The 20,002-nt window shown below is 38.8% G+C and overlaps 1 protein-coding gene across 1 annotated transcript in view; it reads right to left on the bottom strand.

Moving 5' to 3' along the window:
* The window catches only part of LOC127626960 (TANK-binding kinase 1-binding protein 1-like), a 73,131-nt gene that overhangs the window by 12,271 nt on the left and 40,858 nt on the right, over positions 1–20,002 (bottom strand). The window contains exons 3-7 of the mRNA XM_052103123.1: positions 15,377–15,502; positions 11,524–11,628; positions 10,409–10,553; positions 5,158–5,357; positions 4,715–4,776 (exon numbers count right to left, since the gene is read on the bottom strand). Coding sequence (XP_051959083.1) covers positions 4,715–4,776; positions 5,158–5,357; positions 10,409–10,553; positions 11,524–11,628; positions 15,377–15,502 — 638 coding nt within the window. The remainder of the gene's footprint in view (positions 1–4,714; positions 4,777–5,157; positions 5,358–10,408; positions 10,554–11,523; positions 11,629–15,376; positions 15,503–20,002) is intronic.

Here is a 20,002-nt window from a genome sequence, read left to right as displayed (position 1 = left end):
CATTTGTCCTGAGGGGACTTGCCTCCGACTTGAGGGAGTACCAGAGCAGGCAATGGGAGTTCTCTTGGGAAGCGAACAGGTCTACCTGTGCTTTGCCATAACAGTCCCAGATAAGCTGAACCACCTGAGGGTGGAGCCTCCACTCTCTGTTGAGCAGAGCCTGTCACTACAGCACGTCCGCTACCGTGTTGAGGTTGCCTGGGATATGAGTGGCGTGCAGCGACCTCAGTCAGTTTATGTACGCTACCGTTGTGGTGCTATCTGAATGGATCAAGATGTGCTTGCCTCGGATCAGCGAGAATCCTCCGCAGGGCAAGAAATACAGCCAGCATCTCTAGTCAGTTGATGTGCGACCAGGAACCGGCAGCTGCGTGCCTGTTGCACATGGCGCCCCAACCCTGTTTGGAGGCATCTGTGGTGACCACGATGCATCTCGACACCTGCTGCATGGGTACTCCTGTCCGCAGAAAACAGAGGTCTGTCCAGGGGTTGAATAACTTACGGCAGATGGGGGGATGAAGATCACACGATAAGTGCTCCTGACTTAAATCTGAAGCCAGTGCTGGATCGGTCTCATATGCATCAACCCTAATGGTGCGACAGCCGCTGAGGATCCATATGCCCCAAGAGCCTATGGAACTGTTTTAGAGGGACTGCAGTGCTTATTTTGAACGACAAGGGGCAATTCAGCACTGACTGCATGCGCTCGTTTGTGAGGCGCGCTATCATTGAGACGGAGTCTAACTCCATGCCGAGAAAAGAGATGCTCTGAACCGGGGAAAGCTTGCTCTTTTCCCAGTTGACCTGAAGCCCTAGACGGCTGAGATGCCTGAGCACCTGGTCCATGTGAGTGCATAGTGCCTCTCAAGTGTGAGATAAGATCAGCCAGTCATCAAGGTAGTTTAGTATGCGGATGCCCACTTCTCTTAGCGGGGCAAGGGCAGCCTCTGCGACCTTTGGGAAGAAGTGAGGGGACAGGGACAGGCCGAAGGGGAGAACCTTGTACTGGTATGCCCGGCCCTCAAAAGCGAAACGTAGAAAGGGTCGGTCTCAGGGCAAAATTGATACGCGAATGTATGCGTCCTTCAGGTCTACCGCTGCGAACCTTGTTTTTGACATACCCGGTGGGGCTTCGCTGCTGCGGGGAGCAGGTAGTGTTGTGTCGGGAGGCAAAGTTGCGTCCTGAGGCATGTGTGCTGAGAAAAAGCTCAAGGCACTTGCCCTGATCCGCGTACCCGGTAGGGGGTGGGTTAATGACTGAGGAGGAGGTCCTAGTGAGACGTCCTTTGGACTCGTGAGGTGGTTTGTGTGTATGTGGGGGGGGGGGGGGGTATGCTGGAGAGTACATGAGCCATCCACAAACGCTGCCTTTGTGTGACGTGACCCAGACACACAAGGCAGCACCTATGACCGTCAGAAGCAGAGATATATCTGCCTCATCCAGGAACAACACAAAGGCAGAAGGGCATCTTGACAAAGATGCGTCTTTAAAAAGACGTTCGACTCCAATGTGTTAAATCTTTTAGAGTAAATAATGCTCTTTTTGTTGTTGCTATTTAGGAAGCTGTCGAAGCGCCCAGGGGCGTGGACTGCACTGGTGTGCAGAGGAGGGAGAAAGCCACTGTACTGCATGATAATAAAGTGCACAAAACAAACAAGATTAAAATGAAAGTGTGAAAAAGTCACGCAACATTTCTGTCAATTATACTTGGATTGAATCTAACGCAAACATGATGTTCTGTACAGAATTATTTAGAGTTATTCAGAGTTATTTAAGTTGAGTAGGCTACCTGTAATATTCAGCAGATGCAGGCTACATCCTTCTCATTTGCGTCACACTGTCACTGCTTGCATGTTGATAGCGGACATGCTGAAGAAGTCTTGTCCATCTAAATGCACTTTAAAGCCATACGTAGCAAAGTTTAAAAATCTTGTTTTAGCATTGTGGTTGATTGACAGGTAGAACTTTCATCCTTGGTTTCACCAGACTCACACTTGGGGAGTTGAACCATTTCTCTCACATATCCACTATTGTGTATATACAATTATAACAGATACTATAGGCAATTAATCTGTAATTTTGAAGTAAATTTCAAGAAAACCATTAAGTGTCTTTTTTTATATTTCTAATGATATACAATGACGTATACAATGAAGTAAAAAGTAGCTTTGCCTATTGAACTAACAGTTATTTTAATGCATTGTAAATTCTGATTAATTGATTATAGACAATAAAGACTAAATATGAGTATGAAGAGGGACATGAAAACACAAGGGGGAAACAACTTCCAATAAAGTTCACTGCATTTTAATAAGAAGAGTTATATGAGTCAGCCACAACCAAATTGGTCTGGTACAAGATAACAACGCGACTAATACTTTCTGCTTCTTGCTCAACCCCAAAAACACATGAAAATTGCTACACTTCCAAAATCTGCATTTGAGACAATTCAGCTGAATCAGTGAGAACCAGCAGCACAGTTGCATAATATTGCTTTGTATCTATTTTTACAACTTAATACTTTGTCGTCTGAGCACATCAACAATTTACTGGATATTGTAAAAGACAAGATGTCAAACATAACTACTGCCATCACATCAAACATAACTACTGCCTAACTACATCAGTTTTAACCTCCATTGCTGGCCACCCTGCTGACAATCATAATAATAATAAAAAAAAACAGCTTAAACCAGCCTAGACTTGTTTGCAGGTCTAAGGTGTTCAGGCTGGTATGTTGGCTGGATTCTAGAAGAGTTTGGGACACTTTTTTGTTTTATATGACCAATGAACTATAGCATCAGATATTCTTACCGTTCTGCTCATTGTGTCCTTCGTTTGGCCCTCTAGGCTTATGAGCCTCCACAGACATGCTTAAGCAATCATTGCACTCAGCAAGAATCAGCGATAATGAGCTGCCTTTCTCCTCCATCATTACTGATGCTTGAGCTGTCCAACTCTCACCCATCATTTGATAGATTCCCTCTATCAAAGAGGTATTTACAGCAGATTTGGATTATGTTTGCCATGTTTTTTCTCACCTCCACACCTTTACACACACACACACACACACACACACACACACACACACACACACACACACACACACACACACACACACACACACACACACACAATCTATGAACGTATAAAGCACCAACATGCATCATCTCTTGCACTGAGCAGAGATGTTCTCTGAAGTGTGAACACCTTCCGATAAATATTTATCAAACAGTTTAGCTGTCAATAGCAATATAGGTCAGTGTGTGGCAAAAAGTGGGTGCCTATTTGTGATAAGACATTGTTAGTGTGTTGTTTTCTTTAATATAATTGTATTTTTAATTAAAGGGAAAATACACAGCCCATGAAGCATGAGCAAGTGCTTTTGTCAAGCAAGCTGTGGAACTGCGGAACAAAAGTATGAGTGGGAGGATGTGTGTGTGTATTTGTGTGCTTTTATGTGAATATTGATGACTCAGTGTGTGTGTGTGTGTGTGTGTGTGTGTGTGTGTGGGTGTGTGTGTGTGTGTGGGAGGTATATGTATGTGGGCTGATTGAGCGATGTCTGACCTTTGCTCAGAAACTAGAATGTATATTTGTCCTCATTTCAACAAATGTTGGCTGTGTGGTAGAACAAATTTATGCAAGATTATTAAGCAAAACTCAAATAAAATCCTCACAGCACGTAATCAGCATAGCCCACACTGCACACTAGAAATTTAGCATAATTATAAACAAATGATTACTATATCCCAGGAAGCATTATTACAAATTACTGACATCTATCCACTTTCTTTTTATCTGAATCAACAGGCATAAAGAAAATAATGTTATTTGAAGGTGAAGTGTGTAATTTCTGCACCACTAGCATCACCAAACAGAATTGCAAAAACCTTTTCAAATAGGTTTCCCGAACATTCCCCCCAAACATTTACAGTTGTCTCTGCATACTAAACTGGGATAGGAGAAGGCATAAAAAAATTACACACATCACCTTAAAGTATGGTATCAGATATCCAATCAAATGACTTGTGAATGAAGTCAGCAAATTCATGCTTATGTTTTAACAACAATCTTGTTCAAAGGTTCTTCTTTCATGTCAAAACTTTGGTAAAGGGCTTACTGTGCTTAGCTATAATTAAATGGAGTACAAACCTTTAAATGTGGGGAAATGTTTCCATATATACACTGGTAGCAAGTGTACCCATTGCCTCTGTTTTACTGCTCATAGGCCCCAACCAAGACTCTTCACTCTTAGGTTTATGGCTGACATGTCTTTAGAGTTTGCAACCGTGAGGTGCAAAAGAGACGTAGGAATTACTGTGACCTTCCATTCCAAGACTCCCCATTTCACTTAAACACAAGACCATGTCATTTTCATTTACATCTCAGACAACTTCTATGAAACTGTGGAAGTGGTTTGGAGGCTTGCCAATAGTTATACTGCCATCTACTGGGTACTATCCAGCCCATATATCTGACCAAATAAAACTAACAATGTTCTTGCTGCAAACATACAAATATCAAATGATGGTCAGCATGAAAAAAATCTAATCTAATCTAATCTAATCTAATCTAATCTAATCTAATATAATCATCTAATAAAATATTCAAATCTAAATCTAAACTGGAAATATTATGGTCAGTATTTAAAAAGGCACAGCTATTGTTTTGTAAATTTGTGGTCTTTGAATTAAGGAGGTACACACTTACTGTTCATCTCCAACTTTCTTTATCCACTCCACATCACACTGTCCACATGTGGAGCTCACCTCCTGTGCAAAAGAGAAAAATGTCAAGCTTTACAACTGCTGTATATTAACCAGGCCCATAACCACAGTAGACATTGAGGGGGCAGGACATGGCACCCCCATGGTAGATTGTTATACTTTTAAATTTGAGCTCTCCAATTCTTGTACATTTGGTTAAATTATAGATATAAGCAACATGCAATTTGAACAGTGGTGAAAAACAAAACAAAAACATAAAAAAAAACAGTATTTGGCTGCCATTTCAAAAACTATATCAGTTGTTGATGTGATCCTGAAGTCAGATTTTATGCAACCAATGTTGCATAATCTCAGGGACATTTTCTGGAAAATGGTTCTAACTGTAAACATACTAGTAACTATAGTATGCACACGTGTGTCACTGACCCGTTGTCTCTGGTTGCTTTGCAGTTCTCTGAGCTCTTCCCGTAACCTCTCACATTCAGCCTTTAGCTCCTCCTCTCTCTGACACGCCCCCTGAGCCTCGTTCCGCGCCCCCTCTAGCTCCGCCTCTAGACGCTGCAATTTGAGGTCAGAGAGGGTGTCCAGACTTCGGGAGCTCTGTAGGGTCATGGGGCAGTCTAGCACTGGAGATGGACAGATGAAGTTATTATCATCAGACTAGTGTCATCAATGAAATAATCTCGGTCAACACAGTGTATGCAATATAAAATCTGTTTTAGAGAACAAACTAAACAAGATTTGAATTTCCTGAAGGCAGCAATCATGTTACAGTTTCTTGTAAGTTTTAGACTTTGGTTCTGTGTAAATTAAATGTGGTTGCAGTGTAAAGGTAGCTAAAGATACTTAAAAATATGTGAAAACAACTCACAATTCAGTATGCATATAACGCAATAATGCTATGACATATCACAATGCAGTATGCACATAATGCAAGAAAGAGGACCAACATTCTAATAATGTAAGAAAAAACATTTTCAAACTTGAATCTGACATTTCTTTAAAAAGTATAAAGTTTAAAAAAAATAAATAAATAGATAGCAGTAGCACACCAAAGGAAGACATGAATTTGAAAGAAAACTTTATTTTTTATTATTTGGTACAGTACATTGAGTGATTTGAACTAATTAAATTAAGAGAAAGACTACTGTAATATCTATACAGTGCATTGCAAGCAAAAAAAAATTGTTATAATTAAATTAAAAATGCTTTGATATAGTGCTTTAGCTTTAGTCCTAGAGCTGTCTGATGGAATCAAACACAAACAGACCAATATTAGACCATATGCACTTGACAGACAGCTGCCCTTTTTCACTCTTTCAACATAAAGAGGTGTTCCTCAAAAGGGCCGCTATATGTCGTCTGATCTGAGGCTGAGGACAAATTGTCCAGCAACATGTCTTTGAAGTAACAGACTTTGATCTTTCTCTGACCTAATCTGCCACTCAAAACAGGCATCAGCTTGCCAATAAGAAAGACAAACACCTCTTTTCAGTTCCCTTTCATAGGAACTCGAGCTGCGTAATCGCATTGGGACACGCCCTGAGAATCCCTTATACATTCACACCAATTTATTGGCTGATGGCGACACCCCTAGGGACCTACGTCACAGGCCTCATAAAAGTGCTCGCATTCACGCCATCGAGTCAGATTTTCTGTTCTTCAGTGCACAAATTTGTCTAAGCCAGTGTTTGTTCCAGTGACTCACGTCGATGCAAGGATTATTAATCCTTCCTTTTGAATGGCGAACACGTAATGACAGTAAAAAAAAAAATATTTCAGAGCAATTACAAGGGTCCAACAGGAACAGCTGCACTTTTCAAGGCTCGCAATTTCTCACCACGAGCCGTTATCCCCACTTCTTCCAGTTCAACGGCCTCCATATTCTGAGCTCTGTGTGCAGGAGCCGTTTGAGATTTCGGCTTTGTGTCTGAGAAGTTTGGAGTGCGAATGGACATCGGTTTCTTCCTTGTGTTTGTCGCCCTACCCCTGAGCGAATGCGCGAGTCTTGTCTGGCATGTTCTGAGGCCTTTTTTTTGACAAAGTGTGCGAAAAGTTACCATGCACGTCTTCAGTTGTTGCCATTAAAAAATGCTGTATGAGAGAATTTGTCATTGGAAGGAAGGAACAATTGGCCCATTTGTCCCTATTGTTTTTTTCTGTGTCGTTCTTGGAGAATGCACATGAATAAGGCAATGGAGGAGTGGCCTCTGCCTTTTTCTCTCTCCCCTCCCCATTAGAAGTGAACTGTTCTTGGCGGAGGGGATCATGCATGGGCTGCCAGTGACGTGCGGTGATGTCTTAAAGAGGCTAGGCACTGAGTTATGAAAGCCAGATTACCTGATTTATTGTTTAAGCTAATAATACGTAATAACAGTGACCGTTACGCACAAGCGCGGCATATCAAGAAATGTAAAAATCAGGATGAATTATTTGTCAATAAAAAAAAATAAAAAAAATCAGGATGTAATCGTGTACTCTCTCTCTCTCTCTATCACAGACACACACACACACACACACACACACACAGTGAACGTTACGCACAAGCGCGGCATATCAAGAAATGTATGTATTTTATATATGTGTTATAATATATACGATTTTGTTAATATATCTTCATTAGATATTATTATACAAAATTCAGTAGTCAAAACACAGAACATATAACAGAACATAAGTTGTTTATTTTTTACAACATTATGTGCTTATTTTTTTATGTGCAATCTTCATCTTTATAACAGAAGATACAATACAACAATCCTTTACCTTTTCATTGTGGTAGGTTATATTCAGCTTCCTTTGCTCGTCAAGTGCAAGGTCTATCCGAGATTTTCCAAAGGTTTTCAGTGTAATTTGACACTGGATGTGAGCTGACGACTTTTCATGCTTGGTTAAAGCTGCGGGTAGGTTGTTCAAATCACAATATCCCGCTGAAGTCCAAACAGTCTGACTGGTTGAAAAAAGCAGGCAGGGATAGCAGTACAGCCGCTGATTGTTAGCGCAGCCACATAGCCAATCTTTTCTCACATACCAATCAGTTTGAAATGATCGGATAATTTTTGTGCCCTTTTGCTGTACTAGTCCATCTAAGGCTGGCGTAGACCTCCCTCTTGCAATTAACTCATATTTGGAATTAAAATCGAGCTTGGAAAAATTTCTTAATTCCGTGATTACGGCCGGTGCTGTCATTTTGATTTTGAATTTTGCGGGGATTAGGCATGTACACTAGCTGTGGTGTAATGACGTTAGCTACGCAAATGTCCAGGAATATCTCGATTTTAATTGGTCCATGTCTGATACGTAACGGAGATGTTTACGGGCATAACATATTTACGTCAAAAGGCACAGCAGATTTGTGCTTTTTGCCGTACATGTTAAAGAATACAGGATCGAAGTGCGCATGCACAACATGGGTTTTCCGCGTGTCGTCTGCAATGAATGGACCGTAAAAGCACTGCTTATTCTACCATTTGTTTTTAGTTGATTATGCGTAACTGCTACATTTGTCATCATAACGTCTAAACAATTGGAATAACACACATATTGCATATATAAATCACAAGAGTAAAAAGTAAAAATACAAATACAAGTTTATTATTTAATAAACATTTTATTTTTTAATTTTGGCAGGGTAGGCAGTGCCTAGTTTGCCTACCCAGACCGCACGTCAGTGTGGGCTGGTAAGCCTGGCTGCAGAGCAAGGGGGCTGCAATAAGAAAATACACACCAATGGAGTGATGGTGAACCAACGCGCATAGAGTGCTTCATCGGCCATTATTCTTTCGGGATTCTATCAGGAGATGCGAGGTATTTTTACTTGTTTCTTTTATCTTTCGCTAGTACGTGGACCATGTGGGCATTCTGATGAGATAATAGACATTTACTGCTATCTCTGCTTGATTTTTTGGTTGCAGCATGAATGTCACTCTTTACAGTCAGCTGTAGGATCTACACATGATGGTTTTGCAGTCCAACCAAGCTCTTCATCTTAAGGAATGGCTTTTAACTAATATCAACTCCATTTGGAATTTTCCTCGTGTTTTCCACCATGGCTCGCGCTGGGAACGAGTTGGTCGAGGTAATGCTTTTGTTCGCGAGGGTGATTTGTGCTATCTGGGTACTGCACGTTGTTCCCCCATTATATGCTGGGATAGGTTTAGTGTCTAACCCATTTTTCAGTACACCAATTACGCTCAGTTTCCATATACTTCCATAGTAAGTGCCTTCCTCTAACCGGGGTTTTTTCTGTCTTTCTTTCTTTCATTCTTTTTTTTTTATTTTTTTTTATAAATGAGAGACGAGCGATATGGTAATCTATATTATGCCACAAATGTTGTCAATTGAGCTTAACTTGAATTGAACCTGAACATTTTTTTTTTAATTTTGAGTCTTCCCTATCTGTTTTTAGACATAACAGTCCAAGTTAGAAGTCTGGATGAGAGTAGGGGTTCCAGGGCCAACAAAGCTAAGATCCAGCTTAAAGGCTTCCCCCTCCTCAAAAATCCCAATTTAACCCCTGCCTACACACCATCATTACTCCATGCACATCTGAAACTTGAAGATGGAGAATGCAAGACTATTTCCCTTCAGAACATCCTGCTCCTCACCCCCAGCGTGGGCACTATGATTCAGCAGCTCATAGAAAAGCAGTTCTTGAGCCAGCAGCTATTGTGACGGATCAGCAATAAGCAAGCTGAATGTAACACACACCCCTGTACGCCTACATCTCACACCATGCCACAGTGAAATTGATTTGTACTCTCTGTCCCGTATTTGCATGTAATATGTGTATTCATGAGCTTGCAGACAAATCTGACATCACTCCTGTGTTATTATTTTACAGGGTAACAGATCATCTTTTGCATAATTTACATAAATACATAATTTGCTTGAATTCTCTGACTCAATTGCAGCAAAACATTTCAGCACGACTTGGGTTTGACTGAAAGGTTTTGGATCCAAGAAGGGATCTCAGGTGAAAGTTACAACTTTCTCAAAAATATACTTTCCATTAAATCTATTTATCACTAAGTTGAAAAACAAAGGAGAGGACCAATGCCTGTTTAAAGTCTTCTGTAAGAGAGGTGATCTTTGAAAAAAGTTAGGCAAGACTGAAAACTGGTAAGAAAATTTGAGGCATATATGATGCAAAAAGGCGCTTCAAAGATCCCAACACACAATCTGTTGTTGTAATGGAATACAAATGAAGGAGGAACATTAAGTGTCAAATAATGACTAAGATCTAACACTATGTCGTAATCAGGCACGATGTGACATGTTTCCAGCGACAGAACACACAACTGCTGCCCAATGTGACACAATCACAACCAATCAGTACTAATAATGTTGTTATGTACAGTGGCATTTTGGACCAGTGAGATTCAATGGTAGGTGTGAACAGCACCTAAGGCTGACAAACTATCTTAAAGGAATAGTTCATGCAAAAATGAAAATTCTCTCATCATTTACTCACCCTCATGCCATCTCAGTTGTAATAGCATTAGGGTAAATAAGAGTAAATAAAGAAAGAATTTTAATTTTTGAGTGAACTATCCTTTTAACTAGAATTAACAGTCAAATGTGTAATAATTTCTATAAAACTATTGATACTATTAGCATAATTTATAGACCAAAATACGAAGAAACCCTGCATGCAAACACACAAAACATGACTTACTATGTGAGTCGGGACTGTGTAGTTGCAAATACTGCATGTCTTTGTTGTGTAGCTGTGTGTTGAGTTTGTGAAGAGAACTCTCCCTCTGTCTAAGAGCTGACTCTAAACTGTGGATCCGCTCAACATGTTTCTCCACCAGAGACGTCTGATAGAGGGAAATAGTGAGAGTCAAAGAAGAGATGGAAAGGAACAGAGCAAGTGAGTGAGAGAGGCACAAAGAGAAATAGATTATAAAAGATTAAATATGAAACACCACAAGAGAACTGTACAGAGAGTTAGGCTGATCAAAAGATAGACAAGGGCAGAAAGGCCTTTGCTTTCACCATGCAGATTCCTCTGACATTCATATCCACGAGGAATTTTTGTCAGCAATAAAAGATGAGAGCGTGTACATGTAACAGCTGATGGTAGGCTGAGTATTTCAGAGAGGCGGAAGCCACAGATGCTCAAATGCTTGCATCATGCAGTTTTCAAAAACTCAAACCTTTGGTAACATCCAAATCCAAAAACCATTTGAGACCTGCTAAATCTTATGTGTGTACATTTTTTAATGTTACGGTCTCCTATCCCAGCTTATTATGCAGGGACAAGTATAAATAAACAATTAGGTTGATTCCCCTGAAAATTGTAAACTCTCAGAACATTATTCTGCTTGTTTGAGCATCCAGAACAGTTGACTCAATCAATGGCATGAATTTGGGGTGGGACTATCTGTTTGTTTGACCAATGGCAGATGGGAGAGTATTCTGGAAAGCTGTTTGACAACAATGTTTATTTATGCAATTTCAATTGGTGGTACAGAAATTACACACATCAGCCTTAAAACGGAGAATGCCAATGTGTATATACGATTATGCTGTTTTGTATCTCAAGCAATGTCCATTAATAAGAGGGTTTGGCAGGGTAATAAAAGTCAAATGAAACTCACACATCCCCGTATGTGTAGTACAAGATTAATCAAATGGACACCTGGTTGAATTAAAGCCTGAAGCACACAAGACGGCTAATTATCACAACTGCCTATCCACCTTATAGCCAAAAATAGCACGTATGTCAGAGGAGGATCTGCAGCATGGAATTAATGTTTTAGGAGGCAGTTTTAGAAAACGTCTCACCATCTTGTCCAGGTCTCGCTGAAGGCTGGTCTTTTCCATGTGGATCTTCTCGTATGCCTGAATGACATCTTCCAGCTGTTCCTCACGTTCTTTGCTCTTCTGAAGCTGGAGAACACACAGACAAAAACTGTATATGCATACATAAGCAGACATTGTAAATGCACTGATGTCTCACCACACAGTGATGTACCACCAATCTAATAGTATGAGGCCCCACCCACAAATAGTGATCATATATTAAAGAGGCCCTATTAAGATTATTGGGATTTTACCTTTGCTTTAGTGTGTAACATAGTCTGTGCAAATAAAAGTTCTGCAAAGCATAAAAAAGTAGTCCATGCCAAAGGGAGTCCAGCCATTACTTCTGTGACTTAGACATGTCACTATGTAACACATTTGCATAATGCCTGTCTAAGGGCTCCATCGGTTATGGTAAGAGGCATTAAATTTCCGACACACGCTCTAAGCGGTTGACCAGTCACAACAGACTGGGCCAGCTGACCAATCAGAGCAGACTGGGCTATTTAGAAAGGGGGTCTTTAAAGAGACAGGAGCTATAACAGAGCATTGCAGACAGAGGGTGAATAGAGGTGCTGCAGCAATGTACAGTATGAGAAAAGTAATGTGTTTTATGAACATTAAAACATGTAAACCTATTCTAGTAGACCCTCAAAATAAAATTATGAACCTGTAAATGAGCATAATATGGGCTCTTTAAAGTTTGTAATGGCAGTGAAATAGTGGCACTGATGGAAATGGTGATGTTGTTTTAGGTAATTTTGCCCATACTTCTATGTTATTTTAGATTTAGCCATTCCTGTGAATCGCACAGTTGTTTATTTATCTTTATGGATTTCTGTCATTTAGACAGTTTAAATATGGTAGCAGGTCTGCAGCAAGCTAGCCTATCATAAATCAATCAGTAAACATTCAACAGTGATTTAAATGACAGGGAATGGACAGTCAAGCTGTTGATTTAGCATTGGCTATAGTCCTAGATAGTCAATTGTAACCAGAATTTCCAGCCTGATCTCATGAAAATTCCATGACTGTGGTGACATTTTTGCAAAATGTGCCTCACATGTATTGTGGCAGTTCTAATGTGAAATTCACACTGTGTGGCACTAAAAAAAAGTAAAACATTTTCTGTAAAACAGACAAGGTTTTTAAGGTTAATGCTCAATCGTGTTTTAAATTAACAAAATCTAACTCCCTATCCTAAATCTTTAACCTAAACCTAACCGATAGTGTCATAAAAAGCATGTGACAAAAAAAAGAAGAGGTTTTTAATGTTAATTCTTAATTGAGTTTTAAATCAAGGAAACCTAACTCCCTACCCTAAACCTTAAACCTAAACCTAACCGATAATGTCATAAAAAGCATATGTGAAATAGAAAAACAAATAAGGTTTTTAAGGTTAAATCTCAATCAAATTTTATATCAACATAACATAACTCTGTACCCTAAACCTACCTAACCTAAACCTAACTTAAACCTAATCGATAGTTTCATAAAAAGCAAATGGGACATGAAAAAAAAAGCAAATGGGACATGAAAAAAAGCAAATGGAACATGAAAAACAAACTTGGTGAAGCAACCACATCATTTTGTGGAGCTTCTATTACACTTTTGACTCATGTGCAGCCTCTTCTGGACTGAGGTCCTTTTATTACAAATTCAATGCTGTTGGGCAACCATGCAGATTGATTGCACTTGAAAAAGCTTGCAAATGTAGTTGGTTATGTGATAATCTAATATAGTCATGTGTAACACTAGAGGCTGTAGCCTTTAGCCTCCTTGTTAGAGCACCCGCCTCCCACGTCGGAGCCACCGGAGGCGCCGGTTCGAGTCCCATTTGGAGCGGGGCGAGCAGTGATTATATGAAACCAGGTTGAGAATTTCATTGAGCCAGTGCTACAGTACCACTCACAGGCTTTTAAACTGTAAACATTGGTGCCTTTTATCATATTGCTCTTGCTGCCATTTTTTAGAAGCAATATGCTATTTGAGGTTTCATGGTGATTTTGTATAGCATTATGATGTGAATAGGCCTTTATAGCCTTAACGCACAGCCTCCTATTAGCTTATTGCCTTAAAATAGACCCAGAGGTATTTCTGCCTGATTAAACCCATTAAAAAATTAAACAAACACACTCATGTTGTTGTCTGCACTTTCATTTAAATACAGGCATACAGTATAAACATCTGCTCCAATTATCCCATACTGTAACACACCTGGAAGGATACTTTGGCTTTATGGATAATAGTAGCTTATTTTTTTTAAAAGAAAAATAACAGAACATGGTATTTACTTTCATTTGTGCTGCATCAGATCTCAGCAACTGCTCATGACAACAAAGCTCTGGGTTTTGAAAAGATGGAAAAGATGCGAAAAAAGAGAAAGTGAGGAATGAAAAAAGACAAGACAAAAATCAAGAAGGAAGGCCACAGTTGTTCAGGCAAGGGAGTAGGGCAGGAAAGCGCCAAACATCAGCGAAAGTGAGGGAGGGCTGCTGGGTGGCTATGGAAACACATAGCAAGCATTATTAATTAATGAGAAGCTTCGCTGGGCGATGTGCCGAGAGATGCAGAGAGAGAGAGAGATAGAGCATGATCAGCCCATTTACACTCCACATCACAGCCAGTTGAGAGAGACGGATAAGAGCAGAGTTAAGGCATGCAAAACGCTTTGTGTTCTACGTTATTAAGGCTTTTGTTATGAATGACTGGGCATCCGAAGTAGTCAAGTTCTCCATCATTACTCTTCTACTGTAATATTATTTCCTCTCTAATCTTTCCATTCTGTGATGTGCAATCCAGATTTACAATGTAATAAAGTCTAATCACAATATAAAAAGAGATATTTCAAATTAGAATGATAACAGATAGAACAAACTCCACAAAGAGGTAGATATCAATAATTTGTGTTTCTTTTCACCAGAGTTGGGCAATATTAAGGATTGAAGAATTGGCACCTTCAATTCATAAATTGGAATTTGCCACTCCATATGATGTTGAATTGGAATCTGAATAAAAATTTGATGGATTTACTGAATTTCAAGTCCAAGAAATGCATCACAGTAACATTTAACATCAAAAGGCTTGATTCATGCGTCCTACACAAAGACATGTCTGCCCGATTCCAGCCTTGCTGAAGCACCCCCAGATCCTCCACCAAATTTCACATTGGGTGTGAGACTCTCCAGGTCTCCGTCTAACCATTAGACGACCAGGTGGAAGATGGGTGATGATCTGGGTGTGCTTCAGCAAGGCTAGAATCGGGCAGATTCATCTTTGTAAATGATGCATGAATCAAGCCACATACAAGGTTAACCTGGAAGAAAACTTTCTTCCTTCTGCTCTGACAATGTTCCCCATCTCTGAGGATTGTTTTTTCCAGCCGGACAATGTTCCATGCCACACAGGCAGGTCAATCAAGGTGTGGATGGAGGACCACTGGGTGAAAACCTTGTCATGGCCAGCCAAATCTCTAGACCTGAACCCCATTGAAAACCTCTGGAATGTGATCAAGAGGAACAAAGCTGAGCTGCTGGAATTTTTGTGCCAGGAGTGGCATGAAGTTACCCAACTCTTCCTAAGTTAACACATTAGTATTTTGTTGAAAACTTGTTTTCTTAGCATTATTCGAGGTCAGAAAACACTACATATATTTTGATATTTGGAAATATCAAAAGAAACCCCTTAAACTAAGATCACACTTAGTGTCACTAGACTTACATAACTAAGGAATTTCTTATCTTAAGGGGTTTCTTGAAACTGGGCCAAAGTACTTAGGTGATACAGAGGAGAGTGTGTGTTTGTGTAAACATGAGAGTGTGTTTGAGTTTCTCACCTCGAGGTTAAGCATGTTAACTCTCTGTTGCAGGCTGCCATTCTCTGACTGCAGCAGGGCAGTGTCTTTGGGCTCAAAGGAGCAGTAGGAATTTCTATCCTCTCCAAACTCGCTTATCATGGGGAACTGAACACACACACACACACACACAAAAATGAATCATAAAACAGGGGTCATCACATACAATCATTATAGAGAATCATTCAAAATGTAATATCTTGAAACGCTCTAGAACAGAATTTCTCAACCGGTGGGTCACTAATCAAAAGTGGGTCACAGGTCTGTTCAGATTTGGGTCAAGGACAGCAGGGAATGAACAATGACAGGGTTCTTCCTCCATTGTTAACTTAATGATAATCTTGAGTTCAGCGCTTTGAACATGCAAAATACAGTATATGCTTCATCTGCAACACAATGTGTTTGCAGTGCGATTGGTTTTACCATGGTTTTACTACAACTGTAGCAGTTGTATTTAAATGTTTCTAAATGTGATTATGCTACTTTTTTCAAAACAAATACTATAATTTATTATTGTAATTACTATAATTTTTAGAAAGTCTTCTGTACATTGACCTAACCACAGTAATGAGAAGCCATCCTTGGACTTACCTTTGCTTATGGCATTGCACTGTAACAGTATAAAGGAAAGTACATAAGGGCTTTAAAGTTGGGACCTTCAAGACTCATGAACAAATTAAGGACAAAGTGTTCCTATGTGTAATATATTTTCTGTTTGAATGATGTTTGATATTAGAAAATAATGAGAATAATAAGTATAATAGGCTCATATAAATAAATAGGCTCATCAACGTTTGGGAGAAAATATCAACAACAAAAGTAATGTCACTTAATACATGCCCTTATACTTGAAAACCATGAAGGAAACTATGCAAGATAAAATGTAAAATATGAAATATGGGTCCTGCAGCAAAACTAGCTGAGAACCACTGCTTTAGGACATTGAAGACCCAATAATATATATTTTTTTTTTGTTGCCATTTAGTCCATTAGCTTTGAAGTCTATATCTATATGCTAGAGTACTCCTAGAAGTTGACAAAAATAACTTATTTTTTTAAATGTGTTTTTGATCATGTTTTGTTTTCATTCCTTTTATATTGAAAGGCATGATTACTTCCTGTCCCTGTTTCCCTGGTCATGTGTCCTTGTCATGTGATTTCCTGTTCCCCTCATTTGTTCCCCTCATGTGATCATCTAGTTTCTATGTCATGTGGTTACCCATGTCCATATATTTAAGCCCTCATGTTTGCCATTGTACTTGGTCAAGTATTGTGGTTGTGTAACATCCTGTTTCAATAGGAAATACGTCAACACAGGACAAAAAACTGCACTTGTCAAGCGATTTCATGGGGTATTTAAGGCTTCTTTTGTTGCTAGATAGATCAAGTTTAAAAGCAGATCATCTCTGATGAAAAACTGAAAATGCATCACATTATTTTGAAACTATGAAATATAACTGCCCTCCAATGCCCTCCTACATTTGCTAGTCAGCAATTCAGGAATTAGTCATACAAAAAAATCTGTAAAACCAGTTTCAGTGATTTGTATTTATAAGGTAATTGCCAAGACATCCACAAAGAACATAGCACCCATTATATAAATACGAGTGGGCGACTCACTTAGTCACTTTGTATCAAACATTCCTTTTCCATTTAGACAGGTCATATCGTATAGGCTTCAGGTTCAGCTCCTACATCATCTTCAACCTCACTACTGGCATCAGCAGATGCTATATGCTTGACATGTTGCCTCTTATATATTTTTTCCTCCTACGACAAGCAGTTGGAGCTTTGAAATGAGTGCTGTGTGAATTTGTTCTCTACATTTAGCCCTTTACTAGGCAGTGAGCCATACTGAATGCAAAACCCTGGAGGCATTCTCTCTTGCCTTCTGCAAAAACAGCTGCTCTTCAGTGGATAGCCGCCGTTGGTGCATATACATGCATTTGTTCGGGCAGGGCTAATCAAAAGAGCTTTAAAGAGCCCAATCTGGTTCATCTTCTACCTGCAGCTCTCCCCAGAGGCCCGACAGCTGCCCAACCTGCCTAGTCATACCTAAAGATCACAACAAATGAACCAGCTGCTCATTCTTTTGAGTAGGTTACAACAAAGCATAAACATCTCCTGTTGTGTACTATTATATAAAGAAAAATAAATACTTTCTTTTAAGGAATAGTTTACCCTAAACTTTTGTCATTATTTATACACCTTCAAGTTGCTCCAAACCTGTATGACTTTCTATTTCATTGTTGGTCTATGTACATATGCATCAGATGGACATAATTTGCATCTTGCACCAAATAGCACATTTGTAAGATTTTTTGGAGGGCTGTTAACAATGTTAAATATTTTAATAGATTTTTATGACTCAGGTGACTGTCTCAAAGAATAAAAGATGCCTATAAAAGCAAAGATAATTTTCATACCATTGAGGCTGTATGTGCCAGCTGAGTAACAGCCTTTGAGATAAATTTAATTGCTAAAAACTCAATATGCAAGACATTTTGTTGTTGAAAAAATTGTTTGAGATTTATGCAGTGCTCTGTGTATATTATTAATCACGGCAGTGTAATTGAATGCACGCTGTAAAATTTGCGCTAAGTGTTTTAATAGAAAGATAAAAGATAGAAAAGGCTGTACCGGTCTAATAGTTTTACATCCTTTAGGTGTTGTTAGGGCAGCAGATCACTTTTTATTTTAGAAGAGATAACCCACAGTATTCCTGTCTGCCCAAAGAACAGTTGTAAGTAAAACTCCTTTGTGAATGAACATGTTCTGCGTACATATCTAAAGATTAATGAAGCAATATCTACTTTCATAACAACTGAGCATTCTAAACAGAATCTTGTATGGTGTGTTTAAGGATTTAGTGTGTTTTATGTGCGAGTATACATGTCCCCTGCCTGACTTCCTAATTACAGACAGGATGCACTTAGCTCTTAATGAGGGCTGTCACACTGCAGTCATTAATCAACTCAATCTTACAAGCTTAAGCATAAACTCAGAATACATTAGTATTCAGCTACTGAATACTCATAGATCACCATTACTATCACATGGGAACAACTCAATGCAACTTCAATGCAACTACATAATAGTTATAATGTTTGGGCTCTACCAGTATCAATGGCGTAACTAGGATCATACGGGGCAACTGCCACCCAAACCTCCCACAGGCTAGAAAAATGAACAAACTGTAAAATACATGAAACTATAACATTGTAATTTTTAATATTGCCACTAGACTATACTGTATATCTGGACCTAGTTGCTGCTCTCAAGGCCTCTTTTTAAAAGCTGCAATGTTCAATGTTTTAGTTGCCTCTCCTTAAATTATGTAATCCTTAAAGGAATTTCACAAAATGCACAGTGTTTATTCAGTTTGTTTATTCTAAAGAAGATAAATAGGTGAAACATAACACTAGCATACAGGGTTCCCACACATTTTGATAAAATAATTTTAATGGCAATCATTTTGATTCAGATGCAGTAAGCTTGTGAATAATGAGTTTACTTATTTGTGTATTAATTGACTCAAAATAATGATTCACTCACAAATCACACATCACTTTGGCTTGCGAGCAAGTTTTATTCTAAACAAGAGCAATATCTAGCTAATGAGATATTTTTAGTCCTGAAGAAAAGAAGAAAAAATTATATTCACTTCAATTATTACATTTCCAAGCCTGGTTTTAAAATGTTCTGTGATTTCCAGGTTTCAACACTCTTAGAAAAAGAGGTTCTTTATAGAACTATATAGAAGTTCTTTAATCAGCTCCAAAGAACACTTTATGCAAAAAAGTTTCTATTTACAAAGATTTACAGAAAAAAAAACCTTTTTGCACAAAAGGGTTCTTTAGGCTGACAATTGCTTAATGTATGTATGTATGTGTACAGTATGTATATATGCATAAATTACTCTATTTAATGTTTTGTTTATAAATAGTTTACTACATAACACTACACTACACTGAAGCACACAAAATGCTCTTTGGAAAATTCAAAAATCATGCTGGGATAACATGGTTTTGCACAAACTTGCCAGCTTGAGTGCATGTTGTCATTAACCTCATGTGACCATGCGTACATGTGTGTACGTTGTATTTTGGCTTCACTATCCACCTATTTTGCAATGCGGAATTAAGCACCAGCTGCATTTCCGGTGAATGTGTAAAAGTTCTGCAATGTAAATAAACAGAAGGATAATAATATCAGGATTTAGTAATATAAGTTTATAAACTATCACACAACCACAGGATGTACAGCAGAATAATGTCCTGTCAGTGCCTGATCTCTCATTCATTCTGCTTGTGCAACAGTGTGATAAAATGATGGCAAAATGCGATATACGGTAAAACTATATGCGTTCAAAACCAATGCGTTTATGAAAATCATAATTAATGATAATAATATGATGACATATATTGCCAGCCTGTAATATAACACAGCATAATGTACTATTTTTTTTTTAGCGCTAAAATAGCTGTAAGTGGCTTATACCGGAAGTGATCCACATTCAAGGTTGATAATGACGGGGTTCTAGTTTCGCTGAAAAATTAGGTGGATGCGCAATACATAATTTAAATACATTTAAACCAACTGAATACT

This window comes from Xyrauchen texanus, chromosome 33 (genome assembly GCF_025860055.1).
Source record: "Xyrauchen texanus isolate HMW12.3.18 chromosome 33, RBS_HiC_50CHRs, whole genome shotgun sequence".
NCBI lineage: Eukaryota > Metazoa > Chordata > Actinopteri > Cypriniformes > Catostomidae > Xyrauchen > Xyrauchen texanus.
The sequence above is the reverse complement of the archived record's forward strand: the minus strand, read 5'-3'. Positions and strand labels throughout refer to the sequence as shown.